The sequence below is a fragment of the Ursus americanus genome, chromosome X (genome assembly GCF_024610735.1).
Source record: "Ursus americanus isolate L20-20 chromosome X, mUrsAme1.1.p, whole genome shotgun sequence".
NCBI lineage: Eukaryota > Metazoa > Chordata > Mammalia > Carnivora > Ursidae > Ursus > Ursus americanus.
In genome coordinates, this window is record NC_142164.1 from 103462039 (window position 1) to 103487788 (window position 25750).

At 38.9% G+C, this 25750-nt stretch overlaps 1 protein-coding gene across 1 annotated transcript; it reads right to left on the reverse strand.

The window, feature by feature from the left end:
• Nucleotides 1-4933: 4933 nt before the first annotated feature.
• On the reverse strand, nucleotides 4934-23779 carry CXHXorf58 (chromosome X CXorf58 homolog). Its single transcript, XM_087859518.1, has 8 exons — nucleotides 23664-23779; nucleotides 22530-22629; nucleotides 20633-20727; nucleotides 20102-20213; nucleotides 13476-13607; nucleotides 8393-8610; nucleotides 6048-6210; nucleotides 4934-5506 (listed from the first exon to the last, which is right to left on the reverse strand). The coding sequence occupies exons 1-8, from the start codon at nucleotides 23777-23779 to the stop codon at nucleotides 5330-5332; spliced, it is 1113 nt and encodes a 370-aa protein (XP_087715644.1). The 3' UTR covers nucleotides 4934-5329.
• Nucleotides 23780-25750: the final 1971 nt, after the last annotated feature.

Sequence of the window (25750 nt, forward strand, 5' to 3'; positions counted from 1 at the left end):
GGCAGTTAAAGTTAGTTTCTCAGACCTGCTATGTCATCTACCATTTGTTAAGTTTTCCAACTGAAAAAATTTGTCTCTGTTCTCTCTGTTCTCTTTTTATCATTGAAGGTTTATGCCTTAAAAAAATCTCTTTACTATAATTTTATTGGGGTTTGAAGGTGGAGGTGAAAGTAAGATAGATATTGAAGCCAGCATTTTTAGCCAGAAATTCTTCTACGTGTATCTTCATTCTCTCCTTTTCAAATGGTGCCTTCTTTCTTAATTCTCTCACATCTCAAACCACAACAAAACTTTTAAGGAAAATATTTCTCTAATCTCTATATATGTGAAGGGTGGAAGGATAGGGAGAGAGATGGGGTAGGCAGAGGGAGAGCCAAGTTTGATTGATTCAAAGCCCATATTCTACTGATGCCACTCTGCCTCACGAAGTGAATGAACAAACAAATATAGTACTCACCACTCAAGAAGAGAATGGCTGGAAAGCAATCCAACAATGCATGTGAACAGCTATAAAAATGCTTAAAATCTCTGATGCAGTAAGTAGTACCACTCTCAAGATTTTATCCTGAGGATATAATTCAACAGAATGAAGCGACAATGTGGACTCTCATTTATGATGAGAAAATTGTGGACTAAATATTCTGAAAAACCATTCCACTGCAAAAACCATAAAAATCCTAAATAACATACAGAAAAACATCTTTTAAGAGGTATCGTTGAGGGGTGCCTAGGTGGTGCAGTTGACTAAGCATCCAACTCTTGGTTTAGGCTTGGGTCCTGATTTCAGGGTCCCGAGATCAAGCCCTGTGTTGGGCTCCGCGCTCAGCACGGAGTCTGCTTGTCCTTCTCCCACTGCCCCTCCCCCCACCCTCTCTCTCTGTCTCTCTCTCTCAAATAAATAAATCTTTTTTTTTAAGATTTATTTATTTATTTATTAGACGAGAGAGACAGCCAGTGAGAGAGGGAACACAAGCAGGGGGAGTGGGAGAGGAAGAAGCAGGCTCCTAGTGGAGGAGTCTGATGTGGGGCTCGATCCCGGCCGGGATCACGCCCTGAGCCGAAGGCGGACGCTTAACGACTGCGCCACCCAGGCGCCCCTCAAATAAATAAATCTTTTAAAAAAGGTATCATTAAGCTTGAAAGAAGGAAAATCCTCAGGAGTGAAAAATAAAGAGGGAGCTCCAAACTAACTATGGTCTGTGACTGATAACTCCAGGCACATTCATCACTCTCAGGAACCTAAAGTCTTGGGTTTTAATGACCTCATGTATGTGGGAGACAAGATCTTGGACTCAGGGAAGGTAGGGAATTGGAACTGAGATGTCTGCATAAAGCCAGACTCTCACAGGACAGTAAAGTGAGGCAAAATGGAGATAGATGAGAGAGAATGTGGGAGAATCAATCTTCTGCATAACTGAAGAGCACAAAATGCAAAGAGAAAATCTTTAAAGTTGTCAGAGAGAAAACAGAGATCATCTAAAAGGAACAACTAGCCTGGCAGCAACAGTCGAACAATAACTTTGGATTGCTGAGAGAAAACCACCGTCTATGTAGAATTTGATACTGACTTAAGTTATGTATTTAAGAATAGGGTGAAATAAGGGCATTTTCAGAAAACCAAAACCTGAAAGAGTTATCACCAAAAGATGCTCATTAAAGGAGCTTTTAAGAGTATATATTAGGATAAAGAGAAACGATCCCAGAAAGAAAGTCGGAGATTTATAAAACAACAATAATGTCTAATTTGGAGGTTAAAAATAAGATGGCGCTAAAATACTGGATAACAATAACTTTCAAGACAGGAGGATGGTGATTAGCCATCCTAAGGCCCTTGGATAGTTTGGGAGGGGATGGAGCTATTGATTCAGATTTTAAGTACACATGCTGAAATTTAAGAGTAATCACTAAGAAGAGAAAGAGAGTATACAACTTACAACCAATAGAAGGGAAAATGTGGAATCAAAAGAAAAATCTGAAAGAAAATAGGAAGGGGAGAAGATGTAGAAAAAGCAGGATAGATATCACAAAATAAAATGGTAAAGAGAATTCCACATACCAACAATTAATTAAAATCACAATAGAGTGTAAATGTTCTAAACTCACCAGTCAAAAGAAAGATATCCTCATATTGGACTAAAATGAAACAAAACAAAGCAATCCAGATATTTGCTATATCCTAGAGAAAACCTAAAATACAAAGACATGGTATATCAGAATAATTCATGTTAGCTGCTGGTACAAACAACCCTTAAGATCATGGAGCTTAACACAGCAAGGTTTCATTTTTGCTCACATCACAGTTCATCAGTTGAGGCTGCTGCTCAGGCTGTCACTCCTTCAATCAGTGACATAGGAATCTGGGATCTGTTGATCCTCGTTCTACCATCTTGGAGTTCTTTGCCTTGAGCCATGTGAGCAGGGGAGAGACAGCACATATTAAGACTATGCGCGGCATTTTAGGGGCCAAGCCTAGAAGTGGCATACATCACTTCTGCCCACATTCCTCGGTGTTCCCAACATAACTGCAGAGAGCTGGGCTTCTTGCTGTGTTTCCAGGAAGAAGAAACGGAATTAGTGAGCATCTAGCCAGCCCCTGACACATAGAAAGGTTGAAAATATGAAAAGATGGAAAAGGATACACCAGGCAGACACTAACCAGAAGAAAGCTAGAGTAGCTCTGTTCACATTGGACAAAATAGTCTTCAGGCAAAATGGGTTATTAGGAATAAAGATAGTGGGGTGCCTGGGTGGCTCAGTTGGTTAAGCGTCTGTCTTCGGCTCAGGTCATGACCTCGGGGTCCTGGGATGGAGCCCCGCATCGGGCTCCCTGATCAGCGGGGAGCCTGCTTCTCTCTCTGCCCCTCCCCTTGCCTGTGCTCTATTGCTCGCTCTCTCAAATAAATAAATAAATATTTTTTTAAAAAAGGAATAAAGATAGTAACTACATAAAGATAACATTCAACTTGCCAGGAAGAGACACTAATTCTGAAATATATATGTACCTGATGATGTCTTCAAATAACATTAAGCAAAATTGACGGAAGTATGAGGAGAAACTGATATAACATACACCTGTCTCAGTAATTGTTGTCACACAGACCAAAAATTAGTAGTATATAGAAAATATAAATAATCTAATTAATAAGCTTGATCAAAAGGACGTGAGTAGAATCTTGTATTCAACTAGAGAAAATGCACACTTTTTCTTAAGAGTGTAAGAAACATTTATGAAAACTGACAATATACTTGGCTATAAAGTCAACAAGTTTCCCAGAATCAGTATCATACAAATCATGTTTTCTGATTACAGTGCAATTAGGTAAAAAGTAAGTAACAGAAAGATAACCGAAAGAAAAAAGACTGTATGAAGATATTCACTCTAGTGTTACTTAGCAACAACAATGGAAAATTAGAATCATGGAAATATCCAATGATATGAGTATGGTTAAGTAAATTGTGCCCCATCGACCCAATGGGCTATTAAAAATTATTTTTTAAAGGGACTATGTTTAAGGTATAATACATTAAGTAAAAATTTTAAATCTATTGTATTTATGATCACAACCAAGTGAAAATATGTATGTATTTAGAAAGATATAAGCAAATGAAAACAGTTGTTATATTACAGTGATGAGATTATGTGTAATTCTACCTTTAAAAAGATTTTCTGTGATGTGGTTACACTGTTTAATGTGAGTTAAAATAATCAATAGAAGACCTGATCTCTGTCTGGCAGCTGATGCTACTTATGCCTTAATATCCATTATCCTTTTCTTTTATAACAATAGAATTTTAGTTGGGTACACAACTGCCCAAAACAAGTGTACATTTCCCAGCCTCCCTTGTCGCTAGGCCTTACAATGGGACAAAGTCAGAGCTAATGAAATATGAGAAGTGGGTGCCCCAAAGGGTCAAGAGTCCGTCCTTCCTTTGTCTTTTTCTTTCATCTTGTAACCTGAAATCTTCCTTAGCTTTGTTATTGCATATACTATGGGTAGACTGAACCTAATATACATTTGATTGGATAAGGGACTGTTGCCCAAGTTAATGAATGAGTATGTATGTCTCATGAGGACAAATATGTGTTTTCTATTCAACCGGCATCCAGTATAAGCTCTGAAAACAAGGGGATTATCCATCCTATTTTTGGATATCAAATGATAACATATTAATATGGTAGAGCACATGTTTATGTTAAATATATTCTAGTGGGAATCATACACATTTACTCCAATATTCCTTATCATTTAAGAGAATGTTCTAACAGAGAATGAAATCCATTTACAGGCTGCTTGCCTGAGTTAAATCAGCAATCAAGTTCCATATCTTACATGTTAACCAAAATCAAAAATTTTATTTTAAAGTACAATAAAGAATGCACTTTGTTTAATTATCATAGTCCCTGGTAAGGTTTGATATAATCCAACAGCCCAGATCACAAAAAGGATCAATAATTTGTACTATATCAGGAATAAGATGATCAATTCAAAAGGAGATTGGTAAATATTACTCAAAACAGTTTTTATACTTGAAAAATATCCAAATACAACATTGAGGCAGGTGTGACATTCTGCCCCAGGTCCTTACAATCCTTGATAATGATTAGGTATGCTATGTCATGCCTACTGTAGTAACAAATTCAATATTATTTTTATTATAATTCAGAATAGGTCAATCAAAAGGTGCTCTGTAAAAATAACATGCCAGTTAAAAAAAAAGGCACTGGAAGTTGACTCAGGAGTAGACTTTTATTCTGTGAATTCTAATATTTATGCTAAGCATGGCCTGTTCAGATGTTTTTTAAAATGGAGGAAAATCAAAACTGAATAAAAATTCCAGGGACTAATTTACTCATCATTTCTTTTTTCTTTTTTTTTTTTAAAGATTTTATTTATTTATTCGACAGAGAGAGACAGCCAGCGAGAGAGGGAGGGAACACAAGCAGGGGGAGTGGGAGAAGAAGAAGCAGGCTCATAGCAGAGGAGCCTGATGTGGGACTCGATCCCATAACGCCGGGATCACACCCTGAGCTGAAGGCAGACGCTTAACCGCTGTGCCACCCAGGCGCCCCTAATTTACTCATCATTTCTTGAGTAAAAGTGTATACAGCTAGTTTGAGGGCAGCTAGTAGAAATCATTATTCAGATTAAAATTCTGTCAGTAAAAAATATTAGTGCTTATGGTAATACTAAAAGGGCTTAAAAATCAGTCACACATTTGGTTAAGAGAGCATCCTGAGGGCTTGTTTATATTTCATTTTCCTTTAATGTGCATATTATCAAGACAAGCAGATTGTTAAATAATTTAGTTTCTATCAGTTAGCTACGCATTAACATGACTGAGAACTATTAATACACAAGTCCTGATACCATGCAAATAATTCCTTTTCTTGTTTTTCCAATTCCTCATCTGGGATGAGCTCATCAACTTTCACAATGTCAAAAGATGGGGTAGAGAAGATGATTGTCTGTCGTTGCTTTGTACTTGGTGTGTCTGTTTGTGGTTCCTAGGTAGAATTATAAATAAAAGAGGAAAGGATTTTATATTTGGTTTTTCCTACTTTCTGTTTTTATGTTGACTGTTTATACTCAGCCTCATCTCAAACCATTTACAGCAGATTTTTTAAAAATTACAAAGCAATAAATGAATACGTGTTAATTGTAAATACCCTACCATGTCGGAATATACTGAGGCAGACTTTACACATATAGCTTTTAATAAGCTTAGATAGAAATGACTTTTATTTTGAGGAAAGCACCATTTGAGATGTGCTGATTCAACAGTGTCAACATACAGAGACTATTGCTTTTGTTTGTCACCTCATATTGATGTGGAGCTAAAACAGCTGGTATTTATCAGATTAGATATATTGTTGAAGAATTTTTAAAACATGTACCAAGAGGAACACAGCTTTATACTATCCAAGTATATGCCAAAGGTGTTTCAGCCTTGACCTTGTAGATTAGGAAAATTCTACTTATACAAGTAGAATCACTTACAGTTTGAATAGTGTCCAAAACAATGAATTCAGTACGAGTTCAACTTACAGTTCCCATGGAAGCATTTTTTTCTTTAGCCATCTTATAAGCTTTTTTCATTTTTTCAACTTTCATTTGAGCTTGCTTGGATCGACGACCCAGATGTTTAATTTGATTCTGCTGTTGGTAGGACCGATATAAAGGTTTGATAGCTGAAAAGGATGAAGGGCATCTAGAAAAGATTTGAATTATAGACAGAAAAAACGCACAAAATGACATTTAAACGTAAAGCAAGTTGCAAATTTTATTAAAGCATCCTCCAGTAACTAGATCATAGGCCTCAGTATCTGGAGCAATATCGCATGCAAGTTTTTAGGCCGGAGTTATCATTTCTGCTTAAATTATATGGCATAGTTCTTTATTTGCACCCTAGGAAGGTGTATAAATGATGATGTGGATCACAATGAGGATGAAAATTATAAAACATGGTATCAATTTAAAATCAGTTTTCCTGGAAAATACCATGTAGTAGTCATTTGGATTATATATATATATATATATATATATATACACACACACACACACACCATATATTAACACAAAATGTATTAAATTTCATAATGGCTGAAAAAACAAGCTGTTTTTATCAGTGCTGGGATCAGATACAGGAGGTGCCATGCGCATAATCCCCTAGGCCTCACCATTGCAAAGCACATAGGCCTAACTTGGCATAACAGCTTTCTTGTGAAAACAAGAGCCCATGTGTGGGGAAAGTGCCTGAGAATTAATACTTCCCCTCCTAAACAGTCCTTAGCCAATGACTGAGGTACATTGGTGTATAAATATCCCATGTCCCTTGCCCCTGCAGGATAACTCGAGTCACACGTTCTGCAATGGCTTGGACAGTCCCAGGAGGGATTAAGCACCACTTATCCACAGAGGTAACTTGTTTGCTAACACACGCTGTTTTGGCTGCCTGCCCCGCCTTGTTTCCCTTTCACCAGTGGTTCTGGGAATCACCTCCCAAATAGACTACTCATATCCAAATATTTGATCTCCTGGGAGATCCCAAACTAACACTGCATTCAAAGGAACCTGTAAGAAAGTACTTTTCCCTCTTTAATTGATTTAGGATTTGGCTACTTCATTTGGCTCTTCAAGTGACTCATTGTTAGATAATCAGTAGCAAGAGTCCAAACAGCAGGGAGCCTAGGGTTATATATGGGGGCAGGGAAAATTACATCATTTATTTGACCTTGGTGGTAATAGGGTTAAGTTCTATATTCAGTGCTAATATGGATGAGTTAGAGAAAATCTATTTCATGATGACAGACTACACCCTACACCAGGCCATCTGTCTGGCAAATGTATATATAGCCTTGGTCATAAAATATATGGGCTAAATTATATTATTGGGTCAGCACCACTCATCTCTAGCTCTGGAAAAAACCCAGTATGTTTGCCTGACAGTGGGTCACCAGTGTCTTCATGTACTAAAGGAGAATTTTTTCATTTCAAATATGACTCTGTGGAAATAGACTACCAAGAGATCCTCTTCAATCTGATTATCTCTTTCTTTTTTTCTTAAGATAGAAAGCTTCATTTGTAAATGAGATGGGCTAGGTAAGACTTCTAATGGAAAGAAAAAAGGAATATAATTGGAGCAGTCATTCTGTCCGTATTGTTTCAGATCATAATGCAGTCTATTTTGCTACAACATGAGTTTCTATAATGTGAATTGGCTCACATGCTATTGCTAAAGAAGGGAATAATGTCACTGTAATTTATATGCAATTTGTCCTCAGCAAGGGGAGCCAGAATCACAAGAGTAGAATTATAACCTTCAGCAGAAAAGGAAAAGGTCCTCAAGCTCTGTGCAGCACAGGCAATGAGAGCCCTTTTGGCTGTATTTATGAAAACAAGAATTAGCACCTGCATCTATGGCTCTCTCCCCAGAGGCATCCCCCACCCCACAGTCTACCCTTACTGCCCTCCACCATACTTCCCGCCTTGGGGGGGGGTGGTTATTGGCAGGTTGCACTGCCTCTCATGTCCACTTAAAAGGCAACCACACTAGCCCAGGGCTCCAGTTCCATCTGCATTATCTCTGTGCCCACTACCTGCTCTAATTAAAGACTTGCCAGCATTTCCACTCTCTTGTACATTTTTTATATTTGCTGTGGTGGCCTCCAGCCATCCTGAGCTGCCTGTCTGGTGGTACAAGTTCTCTCCCCAGGTTCCAATTGTCCTTATTGTTAGTGCTCTGTTTACAAAGATGCCTAAGCTTTGAGCAATTTGCCCCAACCCTATTTTTCCCATATGCCCTATTATTATCTTTCATGAGCTATTTGGCAGAATGTGAACATTTTCAGAAATGCCCCTAGTATTGTGACCCCATTAACATATACTTTTACCTAACTTCAGAAACAATCTGTAGCATCTCTTCTGTTCGTGGTCTCTGTAACAGATACTTCATTTCTTTTTGTAGACGCTTTGAGATTATTCCAGACTCTGCATAATCAACTATGTCATAAATCATCATTGTCCTGGGGATGTTTTTGAGGTTTAATTTTCGCCAGTAGTTATTTCTGCCACCAGAAGATGCAGGGGTCTCATCCAGAACACTGGAATACTATATGGAAAAAACCAGTAAGAATGATCAGTTGTAGGTACTCCAGAATGTTTTTAGACACATTTCCCAAGTTTCAAATGTCCAATGTCACTTCATCCAAAAAGCATTCCTTAATCCCATCTCTGAACTTTATGAGCAACTTTCTTCTATGGCTTATTCCTGACTACTTGGTGTTTTAGCTATCTGTGTACTCAGCTCCCCTACCAGAAGGCAGGATCCTTGTCACATAGTATCACACATATGGTACCACACTCACTAAATCTTTATTTAATGATAAACATTTTATTTTTTATTTAATGAATAAACTTTTAAAAGCCAAATACATGATCTGCACACCTGCTAGTGCTTGTTCATAACATGCTTTGGTTGAGAGGACATTTGCACAAAACTTTTAATTTTTTTATTTTTATATTTTATTTTTTTAAAAGATTTTATTTGTTTATTTACCAGAGAGAGAGATAGCCAGCGAGAGAGGGAACACAAGCAGGGGGAGTGGGAGAGGAAGCACCAGGCTCCCAGCGGAGCAGGGAGCCTGATGCGGGGCTCCATCCCGGGACCCTGGGATCAGGCCCTGAGCCGAAGGCAGACACTTAACGACTGAGTCACCCAGGCATCCCTGCACAAAACTTTTTTGAAATAATGAGTTTACCTTTGGTACTAAATGGCGAATTTCACTATTTTTATTTGGAGCATTTGTAGAAATCCCACTTTTATTTATTTATTTATTTATTTAAATTTAAAATATCAAATTAGGAATGTTAAAATGCAAATGTATACAATCAATGCAACCTTATAAAATGTTCATTTAAGAGACAGGAATTGGGCCAGGGGATATACAATGCTGGGAAACAGAATATCAGCTAGGCATTTAGGGTATATCACACACACACACACACACACACACACACACACACATTGTCTTTCTTTTGTATCATTTAGGCATGCACAAATTTTAATTACTACCATTTGATTGAATAAGCCCAGTCTTCCAACAATACGTCTCAAATTTCAGTTTCCTCAGTATAACTTAACTGCATAAAGTACAAACTTTGCTGATAGCTCTCCAGTCCATAGATCACTACAGAAATAACAGATGTGTGTGATTAGTGACAAATCATGTCCCTTCTTCCAAAGTGTCAGTGACTGGTCACTGAGGACCTGTTATTTAGGTCACACACAGACAGCAAAGTGTGTAGTTGTGTCACCCTCTTTGTCTCCCAGTGATAAATCCATGTGCCTTTTTATATTAAAAAAAATCATAAGAATGGGCCAAAAGAGAAAGAGAAAGTGATAATATTGGAAATGAAATTCAAATAAAATGTAAATGGAGTTCTAGAAGAAATAGGTGACTGAGGGGGATACTGACATTGCCATCATTCAAGAGACTGCGGGTGGGCAGCTAGAGGAACATGGTGAAGGTGAACTTAGCCCCATAAATGAGGAAAGTGGTTGTGACTAAAAGGATGAAGCTGTCCTAGAGGAAGTGACGCTGACAAAAAAGACTCTTCACATTAAAAGGAACGTGGAGAGATCTCACAGCATTCAAAGTGCAAAGGATAAAATGTTGGTAGTTAATCCGAAATTAGAAAGGAGTGTGACAATTCACCAAGGCATAGAAAAGAAGCTCACTATGTATTGTAAGTTAGATGAGAAGAACAAGAAGGCAAGCACTGTTTAAACTACTCCTCATACACTGTTTTTTAAAGCTTTGTTGAGGTTCACATCCCATACGATTCACCCACATAAAGTATATAATTCAATGGTTTTTAGTATATTTACAGTTGATAAGTTTTTTACAAAGAAATAAAACACTTTTAATCCTCAATGTTTCTGATGTTTTAAATTATAGTGTAATAAATGTTTTATTTTTCATTTTCCTACATATTTATAATAGACTGTAAGAGAGTTTTTAATGTTTCAACAAGATTTTTTTGAAAGGCATGGAATAATCATGATTTTTCACATCGATTATCAAATTTGCTTTTGCATGGTTTCAGCTTGCATGGTCATTTTTTAAAAAAGATTTTATTTTTAAAAAATCTCTACACCCAATGTGGGGCTTGAACCCACAACCCCAATACCAGGAGTCGCATTCTCCACTGACCGAGCCAGCCAGGCGTCACTGCACGGTCATTTCTATGGCCCTGCACTACCGTGCAAAGTGAGGTCTGCCTGTATATTTTACTTGCTGAGAATGGAGTAGTAAAATGAGTAAACATCTTAGAACTGTCAATGACCTGCTCTGCACTTAGCTATGTGACCTTGGGCAAGTTTAAAAAAACCTTATTAAACTCCATTTTTCTCATCTGTTAAAGGGTCACATACTCGACAAACTTGAAGATTAAAGGAGATAATATGCATAAAAAGAGCCAACAACAGTGCCGTATCCATAAGGGACTCAATAAATGTCAGCAGTCATCATGTTTCTCTCTCCCAATATGTCTATCTGGGGACTTCTTCCTATGACACCAATCCTTGGCATAGTCACACCTGCAAGTATGTGACCCATGTCCTTAGCAAAGATAGTTGGCATCCCCAAGCACTGCTTATTTCCTGGTTCAATTCCCTCATTTTCCAGGTTAAGACTCTAAAGGAAAGAAAACGCAATTGGGCATCTCTAAGGCACTGCATTACTTTCACGCGTCACAATGAAGCAACTGAGTGAATGGTTAAGGCCATATATTATTATTATTATTATTATTATTATTATTATTATTATTATTATTATGAGACAGAATTTTGGGATCCCTTGTGTCTTTAGAACTTGTAAAATGGTGGTAATAATAGTACCTACTTCTTAGGGTTGTTATGAGAATAAAAGGAGTTGGTACTACTGAACATTTGCTATTATTATTAATCAGGTATCTAGTTTAAGTTTCCTGACTTAGTACTGCTGTCCAACCCGTTATGCAAACCAGGAACCTAGGAGACATGCTGGACACCTCTCCTTAGCTTGCCTCCCTGTCTGTCACCAAGGCCCATTGTTTTTGCTCTCTACTTATCTCTTGTGTCTCCAGCCTCACAGCCCTCAGCCAAGATACCACCATCTTTCCTGAAATACAGCAGAAACATCCAAACTAGGAGAAAGCTCTTACTGTCCTCTAATCCATTCCCTACACTGCAGCCAGATGGATCTCTTCACTCATTAGATTAGATCACCTCATTTCTTAACCCATTAAGAAGAACCAGCTTCTACTTGCACACAGAATCAAGAAAAAGAAAAACACCTTTCTATGGTCAAAAAGCCTGCCTGATGCTCTCTTACCAGCCCTCCAGGCTGCCTACATACCAAACCCTCTGCTCCCTTTTCTCCACCCCCACAGACCTGCTTTCGGCCCTGCAGTTCCTCCTGCCACAGAGCCTCTGCCTGGGGCACAACACCTGCTCGGCCCCAGACTGATGCTGTGACACATTGTTGATTGCCTGCCCATCAAACATTTCCCACTTCTCCCTTGCCTCCAGAGCCTGGATTTTTTTTTTCAAGTATGGAACAGCAATATGTTCCAGGAAGGAGGGCCCCAGCACATGAACCATGATTGTTCTAAGTCAATCATGGAAAATGATCCCCTTTCCCTTTATCAGTGATTAGGTTAGGGGGAATATGTGATCCAGTTCTGACCAAAGGGACCTGAGGGGATGTCTGTTGGGGGCTTCTGGCAAAGATTTGTCTTTTTTTAAGGTAGGCTCCACACCCAGTGTGGAGCCCAACACAGGGCTTGAACTCACAACCCTGAGGTCAAGACCTGAGCTGAGTTCAAGAGTTGGATGCTTAACCAACTGAGCCACCCAAGCACTCCCAAAGATTTTTCTTCTTGTGATAAAAAGGAAAATGATTCTTTAGAGTCCCCTTGTTCCTGCCTTTGAAGGAAGTTAAGAATGTGATGGTCATCTTGTTACCATGTGAAGGAAGCCAAGAGCACCATAGAGAAGCTGACCCGGAACCCTGATGTCCTTGAGCTACTGTATTAGCTAGCCCAGGACCCACCTATCTGTGGACTTCTGACATGGGACGATAAATGTCCTTCGTTGTTTAAGCCTCTTGTGGTTGGGAACATTCTGTCACTTGTAGCACAAAGCACCCAAATAATAATCCAAATATTAATAGAACCCTTCCTTACTAGGTCAAATCTCTATCATGCACTCTCTTAGCACCATGTATTTGATTTCACATAATATAAAATTCACCATTTTAACCATTTTAAAAGTAGCACTACTATCTAATTCCAAAACATTTCCATCGCCCCCAAAAGAAAGGCCACATTCATTAGCTATCACTCCCCAGGTGCAAAAAGCCAAATATTATATGATTCCATTATACAAACTATCCAGAATAGGTAAATTCAGGGAGACAGCAGATTCGTGGTTTATAGGGGCTGGAGTGATGGAGGAATAGGGAGTGACAGCTTAATAGATATGAGGTTTCCTTTTAGGGTGACAAAAAGGTTCTGGAACTAGATAGTGGTGGTGTTTGCACAACATTGTGAATGTACTTAATGTCACTAAATTGTACCATTTAAAACGGTAAATTTTATATTGTGTGTATTTTTCTATAGTGAAAAAAATGAATGAAACTTTTGTCTTGGAGGACAAGGTCAAAAGGCTTTTCTAAAGATTATTTTTTTTAAGATTTTATTTATTTATTTGAGAGAGAGTGAGCTCATGAGTGGGGTGGGGCAGAGGGAGGGGGAGAAATGGGCTCCCTGCTGAGCAGGGAGTCTGACAAGCGACAAGCGGCTTGATCCCAGGACCCTGAGATCACCACCTGAGCCTAACGCAGACGCTTAATTGACTGAGCCACCCAGATGCCCCAGAAGGTGTTTTTTTTTTAAATTGTTGTTTCTAATATCTAAATCTCAATTTCTTACTTGCATGTAATCTTTCAGGGTGACAATATCTATTTCCTCGGTTATTTTGAATTTCTGGAAAAGATGTTGATCTTCCATAACTTGATGGTAAAACTTCTTTTTCCCCATCATTTTGCAAGCATCAGCCACTCCCTATAAAGAGAACAGAAAATAGACCTTTAGAACAGTAGTATAATAGCAACAATTATCAGAGCACATTTTATATATTTCTTCTGACAAATACATCAAATATTGTGCCTTTCTTCTAGCAGCTTGATATTCAATAAAAAGGCTGTATTTACAAAGAAAAGATTGTACAGGAGTTTTTAAACCATTTAAAATTTGTTTCCATAACCATATCTACATACTTTTAAAATGTAGCTGGAGGAGTAGCTGGGTCTACAACCCTCAGAGAACCAGAGTGTTTTAAAAATCTGGTTTTTTTCTGCCTTAAAAAACGTTCTTTTCTCTTAACAAAACAAATCTGTAGCGTCATTCACGCTGTCAAGGCAGAGAAAACTTCCTTGGTTATTAAATAGGTTGCCCTAGGAACTGCAGTGAAAGGTGTTACTAAGGCCAGCTCTCTTTTATGTGTTAGTTAATACCTCACCCCCAAATGGAAACATGTACATTTCAGATTGCTTAGACCTCCCTCTCCTTCAGACTTCATTCTCTGTGGCCAGAGTAGTGAAGCATTTTTTTTCTCTCTGAAATGTTGGCATTTTGTATTCAAGGACAGCACCTGAGAGGGCAGAGGTAGAAGAATGCTAGAAAATATGGAGGCCCAAATCTCGTCTGGCCCTGTTTGTACCATACCCTTCCACATACGCCCATCCTTTACTAAGAGCTATACATAGACTGTGAGTAGAGACTTAAGTACTCCCCACCCTCGTTCCCACCCCCTATAAGTATGTGCTGACTCTTCTAACACATATTTATATTGCATATCTGTGCTTCTGGCCACAAAGCATATGCTTATGAGAAGGGAGACTGGTGTAGATGAGAATTTAAATATCTTTGGATTCCAGATCAGTTTCTCTTTCCCTTTGTAACTCAGAATGCATATTTGTGAAAGCATGGGAACTCCAAGTTATAATGCTGATACGAGGCCGCTTGAGACAAGATAGAAATTTAGAATGTGTTCTTTTTACTTAACACACAATACAACAGTGAGCTTGAATGTATTTTCCATTTCAATTTTCACTTTTGTTATTGAGAATATTCCTTCTTTATTTATTTTTCTAATTCCAAAGCTTTGAACATGGACACACATGGAAAATGAAAGAATATTCAAATGGTTGTAGTTTTATTCCTAATGCACTAAATTGGAAGGGCCAGAAACAGTTTATGTGATGAACCTTCCTTTAGGCAGATCAACTTTGTCTTCCATTTCATTAGTATATAAAGATACAGTATGCATCTAAAGAAGAGGCAATATTGGCACGTGTCACCATTATGCTTTCTTGAAATTAATTTCCTGTGGGTTCTCATCAACCATCCTTACAGTGACACTAAAGGTAAAAGCAAATAAACTGTACAGTGAACACGTCTGAAAACTGTATAATTTCTGCTTTGAGAATTTCTTTAGATATAATTATATTTTACTTTAGCACAAGTTACTCAAGTAAGGGTATTTCTTGTCAGTCCCTCCCCACTCTACTCCACTCAGCCACCACCCACAACCTCTCCAAGCCCCAGTTTCCTTATTTGTACGGTGCCTCAGCTGTGTGGCTCAGCTGTGTCAGGCCCATCCCAGTATCCAGCCAAAAAAACCCTATGCCTGGCAGCACGGAGCAGGCTCGCTGCCCGCTTGTGACAGGGGTTTGAAAAAAAGTTTGCCCTCCAATGGCCAGGATGTTCTTTCTCAGGCATCTGCCGGGTATGGCCAGCTTCAGGAAAGCGCTTCTGGGTCAGAAGGGATGGGAAAGAAGAGCCCAGCCCCAGGTGAAAGGGAAGGGCGGAAACTAGGCAAGGACCCCAGGACAGCAGCCAATCAGACTCGGATTCAAGAGGCGGGTTCCATTCTTAGTGGGTGACTCAAAAGGTCAAAGGGGGGCATCTCTAAATTTGACACCTCCCCTGATACCTGGCATCACCGTGGCCCAGAAGCCCCCACAGCCCTGCAGCTCGGTGCTGGCCTAGATCCATACCTGCGCTTGTGATGTTACTTTCATATCTCAAGTCACTTCCCCGCCCGGCTAGAAGTTCTCACTCACGAAGGTAGCAATAACTGGTATCCCTGCACAGGCTCAGAGTTTCTTGGTTTGGAACCGTTCAATTATATAGGGCTCCGAATGAATGAAATCCCCACAACTGCTGGGGTTGTTTCAACCTCGAAGTGTGCACAGGGTGGTGGATAGACGGAGAAGTATTCAAGCCTCAGTTCTGCCCCTGACAAGCATCTCCGAGTTCCAGCTTCCTCACAGGCAAAATGGGAATAACATGTACCTCACCGGAGTTATCAGGGGGCCGTATAAGAGAACATCTTTAGTAGGCTTCCTGACTCAAGAGCGGTTAAGAGCACAGGCTCTCGAGTCAGGATCACTGGGTTTCAATATCGGTTCCTTCCCTTTCTAGCTGTGAGACCTTAGGCAGGTTACTTAGTCTTTTAAAATGGAAGATAACCACAGAATCAACATTCTAGAGTTCATGAGAATTAAATGATAATGCACACAGAATGTTTAACACAGTACTTGACAGTGCTCAATAATGGCAGCTATTATTAATAATAATGTTTTTTCCTTTTTACATAAATGCCCACTCCTCAAAAAGAACAGGGATCTTCAATTTAAACTAATGGTTGCTGGACATTAATGTTTCAGAACTGTCAATTACCCAGAGGCATTCCAGGCCATGGTGTGTGTGTGTGTGGGGGGCACCTTTAGGACAGTGCTTGTCAAACGACATTGTGCCTAGGATCATCTGGGGGTCTTGTTAAAATGCAGGTGCTAATTCAGTGGGTCTGGGGTGGGGCCTGATAGTCCGCATTTCTAATAAGTTCCAGGGGATGACAGTGCTGTGGGTCTATAGACCACACTCTGAGTAGCAAGGCTTAAGAATATTCTAAATATAGTTGGAGGATGAACTATAGTGACAACCCTCTGTAAATAAGCATTGCTCTGAAAATAGATCATTGAAGTAGGTAATTGAAATGAGATCTCTTTTTTGTACACATGGCTATCCAATTGTTCTAGCACCATTTGAACTGACTTGGCACATCTGATGAAAATCAATTGATCATCTATGAGTGGGTGTATTTTTTAATTTCCTATTCTATCTCATTGATTTACATGTCTGTCTTTAAGCCATCACAACACTGTTGGGATCATTGCAGCTTTTTAAGTCTTGAAGTCAGGTAATGTAAATCTTTGTTTTTCTTCTCTAAAGTGGTTTAGGCTATTCTACGTCCTTTCACTTGTTTTTACTGTGTGTGTGTGTGTGTGTGTGTGTGTGAATACATGAGAAATACTGTTGGGCAATGCTAAGGAAATGGAACTGGAAATGGAAGTAAGAACCAGGGAAAAGACAGAACAACAACAAAACTGTGAAACTCATCTTCTTTATAAGTGAACTTAGATTACACATCTGAACTAAAACTGACTTATTTAATTCATACCAAGAAATAAGAAGGGGCTCCTGGCTGGCTCGGTTGGTAGAGTGTGAGACTCTTGATCTTGGGGTTGTGGGTTCAAGCCCCAGGATGGGTGTAAAGATTACTTAAAAAAATAAAATCTTTAAAAAAAAAAAAGAAGTGAACTTAGGAAAGTTGGATCAGTTTGTTCAACACACAATTTCTACATTCAGAGGACTGGTGTAAACTTTTAGCGTGAAAAATTCTACTTCTACAGGTTTTCTATCAACCGTGAATCCAAGTGTTACCAGAGTTTGTTATGAAACTGGAAAAGGAGGGGCGCCTGGGTGGCACAGCGGTTAGGCGTCTGCCTTCGGCTCAGGGCGTGATCCCAGCGTTATGGGATCGAGCCCCACATCAGGCTCCTCTGCTATGAGCCTGCTTCTTCCTCTCCCACTCCCCCTGCTTGTGTTCCCTCTCTTGCTGGCTGTCTCTCTCTGTCAAATAAATAAATAAAATCTTAAAAAAAAAAAAACAAAAAAAGAAACTGAAAAAGGAATCCTAATCTGTTCTTTCATGCTCTGATCATTTAAATCCTCTCAGAATGTTTAGTGAAAAACTCAAACTAAATAGTGTTATCACATTTTTATAATAAGAGCAAAAATTTCTTAAAAATGTATTTGTGTGAGCATTTTTATGGGCAAAAAAATGAAGGATACACAGTGAACTATTAACAGTGATCACCCCAGGCAAGTGAAAGTCACAGCACAGAGAAGAAAGGCATGAGGCATAATTTCCTTTTTTAAAAATCTCTGTGCTATTTCCTTTTTTCCAAACAGTTACTTTTTAATTTAAATAAAACTAAAGTTATTATACAGCATTTTAATGAGTTTTAATATACACACAGTCCTTTCCAGTCACGGCCTCTAAGTTTCTCATTTGCTCCAGCTTGCAGACAGTAGGGGCCACCAGGAGCAGGCCCAGGAGAATTTCTGTTCCTGGAAAAGTCTCATCATGCAACCTCAAAAAAGCAACAATTGGGGCGCCTGGGTAGTGCAGTCGTTAAAGCGTCTGCCTTCGGCTCAGGGCGTGATCCTGGCGATCCGGGATCGAGTCCCACATCGGGCTCCTCCGCTGGGAGCCTGCTTCTTCCTCTCTCACTCGCCTGCTGTGTTCCCTCTCTCGCTGGCTGTCTCTCTGTCACATAAATAAATAAAATCTTTAAAAAAAAAAAAAAAAAGCAACAATTGATGATATCTTATAGGGACGATAAGCTTATTCTGTACATAAATGTGGCATGAATTTATTCCTTGAGTATAGGATAAGTATCAACTTTTGCATGTGAAGTCATTCTATATAAATGAACAAATACTAATGTTTCTGGAATACCATATTCCATATGAAAACACATAGTCCGTTTGATATAATCTGAAACTGAATGAGATGTTCTCTGATGTTGTCTGAGAACACAGAGAAAAGCAGTCTCTTTTTCTTTTCTAATATTTTTCAGAGAATAAATGCTGTACATCCTGGATCTGATCAGAAACTCCCAGGCTGTGGGGTCTTCTATCCTGAACATGTGCCATTACTGATGATTTCAGATAGGCCATACTTTTCATGTAAAATATCTCCAGAAGGCTACAGGAAAATAACCTTTGATGTATGATTTATAAAAGGCTAAGTATGAGAATGCACACATTTTTTTCTCAATTATGGCCATGTTTAAGGGCCAAAGGAGTAAAACCTACACTGTGGTAGCACTGCAGATCCTTACTATTAAAAGTGGGGTCCATAGACCAGCAGTAGTGGCAGCACCTGGGAACTGGTTAGAAATGCAGAATCTCGGGGTGCCTGGGTGTCTCAGTCATTAAGCGTCTGCCTTCAGCCCAGAGTGTGATCCCAGGGTCCTGGGATCGAGCCCCGCATCGGGCTCCCTGCTCCTCTGGGAGGCTGCTTCTTCCTCTCCCACTCCCCTGCTTGTGTTCCCTCTCTCGCTGGCTGCCTCTCTCTCTCTGGCAAATAAATAAATAAAATCTTAAAAAAAAAAAGAAAAAAGAAATGCAGAATCTCACATCCCTTCCCAGATCTAATGAATCAGAAACTACATTTTTTTTTTTTAGAAACTACATTTTAACAAGATTCTCAGGTGATTCCTACGCTGTAGACACAATTATGGCAAAAATACATGAAACTTAAAAGTATGGGAACTCATATAAAGGAGGATAAATATTTTAAAAGTTCATTTGCAATAAATAGTCCAGCACACTTTTTTCTAAATAAGCTACCAGAACCAAAGAAACCATGATAAAATATCATTAAAATAAAATTGCATCAAATGTTCTGCATAATTTAAAAGCCCTGACCAATGGACCACTTTAGTCCATTATTAACAAACCAAAATTTTATTTTTTTCTTTTAATTTAAATTCAATTAGCCAACATATAGAACATCATTAGTTTCAGATGTAGAGTTCAGTGATTCATCTGTTCATATAACACCCAGTGCTCATCACATCACATGCCTTCCTTAATGCCCGCCACCCAGATACGCCATCCCCCCACCCACCTCCCCTCCAGTAACCCTCAGTTTCTTTCCCATAGTTAAGAGTCCCTCATGAACAAACCAAAATTTAATACAAAGAAAAGTGATGAGTATTTTTAAGGGCCTCTAAAAGTCATTCATTCCAAATATTTTTTTAGCTAATAAACACAGACACCCTGAAACATGATGATTAAAAAAATACTACCTGGGTGCTGGGCTGTTTAATGGTGAAATCACTTACTCTGTACACTTTGAATGCAATTTAGATACTACATAGATGTTAAGAAGCAAAAGTAACATAAAATGGGGATGCCTGAGTGGCTCAGTCAGTTAAGCATCTGCCTCTGGCTCAGGTCATAATCCCAGGGTCCTGGGATAGAACCCCATGTCAGGTTCCCTGCTCAGCGGGGAGCCTGCTTCTCCCTCTCCTTCCCGTTCATGCTCTCTGTCACTATCTCTGTTTCTCTCTCTCTAATAAATAAATAAAAATCTTTAAAAAATAAAGTAACATAAAATGTACATCATGAAACATCACCTCACTTGATGGCTTAAATAAATTTTTTCCGCTGAAATACTTGTAACCATGGCCTTCAGTATGAAGAAAAATTTTAAAAACGATGAAAGGTGGAAATGTTTCACCACTAAATCTGAAATAAAGACCAAAAATTAGTGATTTGGCATCAGGCTTGGGGCTTAGTTACTTCTTCTATACTTAAGATAGTTCTCATAGTTTCCTGCATGCAGGGTAAAGGCTATGCCAGAGCACGGAAAGAATGGGTAATGAAATGGATTCCAGAGACGAAAGAGCCACACTGGAGTGTGTGCACTCACAATTATTCTCATTCACGTGTCAGACTGGACCCATCATGGGAGATGAGCCACTCTCAAGGCAACTTTTGGCCCAAGAGTCATGCCTCAGATTCCTCACATAATAAATGTAAATAAGAACAACACATTTACTCTGTAATTATACCCTGAAAACTTACGGGGACTTAAGAAAATAAATTTCTAAGGTTTCTTCATTTTAACAAGTGCTTCTTGAAATAAATTAGCAGAGAAATATTACCTGAATCTAACTTTACACTTCATGCTAGGATCTTTCAGAAGCTCAGCCTCTAAGGGGCTCACTTTCTTCAGTATTTCATGTGTCACACAACGTTCCTGAAATAGATGATGATGCTATAAATGGAAATGGTACCCTGCCCAGATGTAATTTTCTGAGAATAACAGAGGTGGCATGGTAAAGTGAACAGTACACCAGAGTTGGAGTTCTGAAGACGTGGGCTCTAGTCTTGGCTCCTCCATTTATTAACTGCTTAACCTTGAGTCCGTTACTTCATCCTTTTAGCCTCCAAGTTGGAGTAGGTGTCCCTCCTTGACATCCCAGGCACTATTTTTTCCCTATGACAACACTTTTCACCATGTATTGTAATTAACTATGAACTAATCTGTGTCTTCTACTAGACTGTAAGCTGCGTGAAGGTACGGATCGTGTCTTTCTTCTTTACCATGTGTTCCTAGCATCTAGTACAGTCCTTGGAACACAGCAGGTGCTGAGCAAGTATTTGATGTTGAATGAATCATCACTGTAAAATGAGGAAGATAATAGTAATGTTACTAGCTTTTAAGCACCTTTTATATACCACATACTCTGTTACATGACTTATAGACATAACCTCATTTAATCTTTACAAGTCAGCAATAGTACTCAAATATTATCATTCTCATCTTTCCAATGAGCAGGCTGAGACTCTGGAAGTGTCTGGAACTTATTCAAAGGCATACAGGTAGTAAATGGACAAGGCAGGATGCAAACATAGATCTATTTGACTCTAAAGCCCCCACGCCACCCCTGACATGACTCTGCCAACCTTTGTGTCTATGACAATCACATAAAAATGTACACCAAAGGGCTTTTAAAATGACAAAGCATTATTAATGTCAGGTAGGAACTTGAAGTGTTAGGATAACAGATTTTTAAAAAAGAATTAATTTCCTTTTTTCTCTTACTATAAGCATCTAAAGTTATAACAAAACCAGTATTACGATAATTAAATGCAAGTTCCATATGTGAAGACAACGGGTTATGGACCTAAAATGTCACCTGTTTACCCGAGTGGGTTTTCTCTGAAGTATTCTGCTTTTACTGGCCTCAGAAGTGGGTCTGTGGGTCAGATGGTGAAGAAGTGTACAAATTGCTCAGACTTCATGATTTTTTTCAGAGCTGCTAAAATTCCCTTAATGTGGCTATTACTAATTATAAACTATTATAATCATGGGTGATTTTATTAGAATACTTGTTTTTATATGAAGGAAAGCTTTATATACTCTGCTAGCGTTGCCAGAGTTATTTTTTTGGGGGGAGAGGTGGGATATTGACCTTAGGGTTTTTTTTTTTACTTAAATAGGACCATATTATTCATACTGTTCTGTACTTGTCTTTTTCATTAATGAGATATCTTAGCTATCTTTGTATTGCAGAATCACATACAAGGCTGCAAGATTTAACACTATGAAAGCGCCAACACTTATTTAACCAGCATCCCACTGGTGGACATTATATGGTTTGTTTCTTTGCTGTTACAAACAATACTGCAACGAAATTGTACATATATTGTATAATGGATTCCTAGACGTGAGATCGCTGGGTGGAAGGTAAGGGCACTTTTAATTCAGAGATTTTTCTTGTTGAACGATCAGTGTCCCACATCTTCAAATAAGAAATTGAATTTTAAAAACATCATTTTGGTTTCAGAAAAAGAATGAACAGTCACCCACATTATTTACAAGTAAATCCAGAAGTATTCATTTAGGGCTAACCAAAGAAGCAATCCCAGAACCCCATGAACTATTATTGGATTCATAGAAGAGATAAAAAAGGTTATATAGTCTATCTTTACTTAACAGAACTTTCAGCTTATAAGTAATTAGATGTCAGAGAAAACAAAAAGCAAAATACATACCACTGCACAAATTGTGTGCTTTAGAAGTTTAAATATTGTTCTGTCCATATGACATAACCAAGCTCTCTGTATCCTCTGCGCTGAAATATCTTTATTAGCTCTGAGAAGAAAAACAAGAGGTTAAGATTAGCGATGTAGTTTATATTTTCCTAATATCTTGGGGAATTCTGAATTTATGCTTCTTCCCCCTGCACCCTCCCATCCCCTACCCTAAGACTGACCTAATGAGGAACATTTGGATGTGGAAATTGAAACTGGTCATTTGCAGAATCTAGTCAGAATGAGGATATAAGATATTCGAGAATATTTCCCTTGGGATTAAAAAAAAGTCCTGGTTAAAACTTTATCAGCAAAACGCATATGTAACTAAAAATGTAAGAAGAGACAAATTTGCTTTCTAAAAACATCCATGACCTAAAATGATTCCATTATAGTTAGTTCTTAAGAACAGGGTCCAACTAGTCCAAATGCTATGAAAAGAGAATGTAGAATACTCACAGTTATAGTAGGTCCAATTCTTTTCTGGGAACAGACAACCAGGCCCTAAAAAAAGAAACTCCTTTCTCTGATCTTTGCTTGAAACAGGCTCATCCCAGTCAGGTCAGAGAATTATCTTACTTTGGATCACATTTCAGCACTAGCAGATTGTAGGGATCACCCTCTCCAAAACCCCCCAATCCTGTCCTTACCCCTCACAGGGCTACATGTGAAGAGAGGTAGATACTCCTGTATAATGTCGCTGTTGGCTGGCAAAATGCAGACTACAAGATGCAGAGTAGGAAAGGCCTAATGTATGGAAACAAAGCTTTAAATCCTCCTTGATGCCATTTATTAGCTGTTTAACCTTATGCAAATCACTTACCTTCTTCCAGTTGCTGCTTCCTCACTTATAAAATGTAATAATAAGACTGCTTCACAGAGTTGTCAGGATCAAAGAAATGTGTGTTAACATGCTTTGCAAATTATGAAATACTATAATTATAATAATTACTATTCAATTCAAAAGTAATTTTAAAACATGCAAAAAAACCCTCTAAATTACAAAACAACAAGTGTTTGATGTTAGCTGGGTAAATACGGGATGGAAACTGACCAGTTGTGGAAAATGATAAAGGGCGAAAGATGGTGACTTACTGTTGTACTGCCTTTCTCTTTCCAATATTTGACAAATGCATTTTGCAGTCTTTTCCTGAACGTGGATTATCTAACTTTGGAACACCAGTAACTGGTGCCTTTGAGGAGCGCTTCATTTTCCTTTGATGAAGTGCTCTGAAAGTACATAGATTCAACATTTGAGGTCATAACCTATATTATTACACTGTTTGGACAAGACTCAAGAGCCATATGATTGTTGGGCTAATTCCAGAAACCTTTACAAAGGAAGGCATCATGGATCTCTTAATGTTGCTTACAGTTTACATGCTTCAGGTACTAAAAATATTCTGAGGGACATGGAAAAGACAAGTGGATCTATCCATAGCCATCTAACTGGTCCCCCAGTCTCCAGTCTCTGTGTCCTCCTCGTCCTCCTCCACACTGCAGCTCGAGTTAATTCTGTAGAGCAATAATCCAGCTTTCTTACTCCCCAGCTTAAAATCTTTCGGGGACACTTCATTTCCTCCACACTGAAGTCTAGACTCCTCAGAATGGAGTTCCAGACTTTCCTCAATCTACGGTCTACTCTCTCTTTGAAATATCAAAATACCAACTTTCACCAGCATTCCTCCCTAGACTCTGTAGAACAAGAACTTCTCACCAAAATCAGCCACTGTTTTTCAACTCTGTGCCATTGATCATGCCATTTCCTCTTCTGGAGTGACTTCCCTACCGCCAGCAAACATCAATTCATCTTTCAAGACCCCAGCTAATTGATGCCTCTTCTCTGAAGTTTTCTACCCTCTCTTTTTCATACAGCTGTTCACCCTGTCCCCAAGGCCTCATAATACTGTACATGTTTTTCTTTCACAGTACTTCTCATATTATGTCATGATTTACTTTCTTGGCTGTCACCCCACCAAGCTCATTGAGGGCCAGAGACATCTTGCTAACTATGGAATCCTCCATGCTTAGCGAGAGTGGAGAATTTTTACATGCTTGTCTAAGAACTGTCTGTCCTGGTTTTAGCAGAGAATACCTATGAGACTTTGGGCAAGTTTCTTAACCTCTTGGTAGCTCAGTTCTCTCCGTGGTAAAGTGAGAGGGTGTGTACTAAATGAACTGATTCCACCTTTGGTTTTCTACCCTTTGATGCATTATTCCAATTTGGATGCAGTTCTCAAATTCTTAGTCACTATTTAGCCTCTTCTACTAAAGCAGGGGCTTTTCATTTTCTTCTGGTGCCATGGACCCCTATGGACAAATTCCTAAGAATTACGTTTTTTGAATGTGTGACATAAAACACATAGGATCACAAAGGACCCTATATTGAAATCACTGTCAAAATATTTTTACAAACAAAATTATAGGAATCTATCCTCTTTATGCATTAAATGAAATGAGCACTCTAATAACTACTGTACTTGTGAAGTGGTAATGAGCAGAAATGGTATGTCAAGAAGTCTGCCATGAGTATAACACTGTATGAAAATATCTGTGCTTTCTACTGGTGACAAAATCCCAGGTCCTGCTGATACTACTGTGCTTTGTTGCCTACACTATAAGTGAAACAAATGTTAAAGTTTAGTTAGAAATTAGTGAAAATAAAGTTGTAATTTTTTTCCCGCATCTAAGTTCATATACCCCTTGAATTAAGAACTCCTGCCCTGGGGCTCCTGGGTGGCTCAGTCAGGTTGAGCATCCAACTCTTGCTTTCAGCTCAGGTCATGATCTCATGGGTCCTGGGTTCAACGGGCAGTCTGCTTGAAAATTCTCTCCTTCTGCCCCTCCCCCTGCTCACTCTCTCTCTTTCAAATAAATGAATCTTAAAAAAGGATTTAAGAGCTCCTGCCCTAATTTATCACTATACTTCACACTTTTATATACATGTGACATTCCATTACAAATGCAGAGCCTTCAGAGTCTTCTCAATATTTGTCCTTGGGGATAGGGATGGGGATGGCTTGGAATTTACAGTTCTCTTGAGAAACAGAAAAGCAGCCCTTAACATGTGGGAGTTGGCCTGGCACTCACAGCTGGGCTTTGGTGCTATCCTGGCTTCCTGACAATACTCAATCCAGAGCAAAGCCTGGCTTCTTTGAATTCACCCCCAAATCACCCACCCA

Coding starts and splice junctions, on each gene's coding strand:
- CXHXorf58 (XM_087859518.1), bottom strand. CDS start 23,779: ATGAAGCGCTCCTCAAAGGCACCAGTTACTGGTGTTCCAAAGTTAGAT. Junction 22,630..23,663: donor AAGAGAAAGGCAGTACAACA/GTAAGTCACCAT, acceptor TTTTCTTCTCAG/AGCTAATAAAGATATTTCAG. Junction 20,214..20,632: donor AAGTGTAAAGTTAGATTCAG/GTAATATTTCTC, acceptor TCTTTATTTCAG/ATTTAGTGGTGAAACATTTC.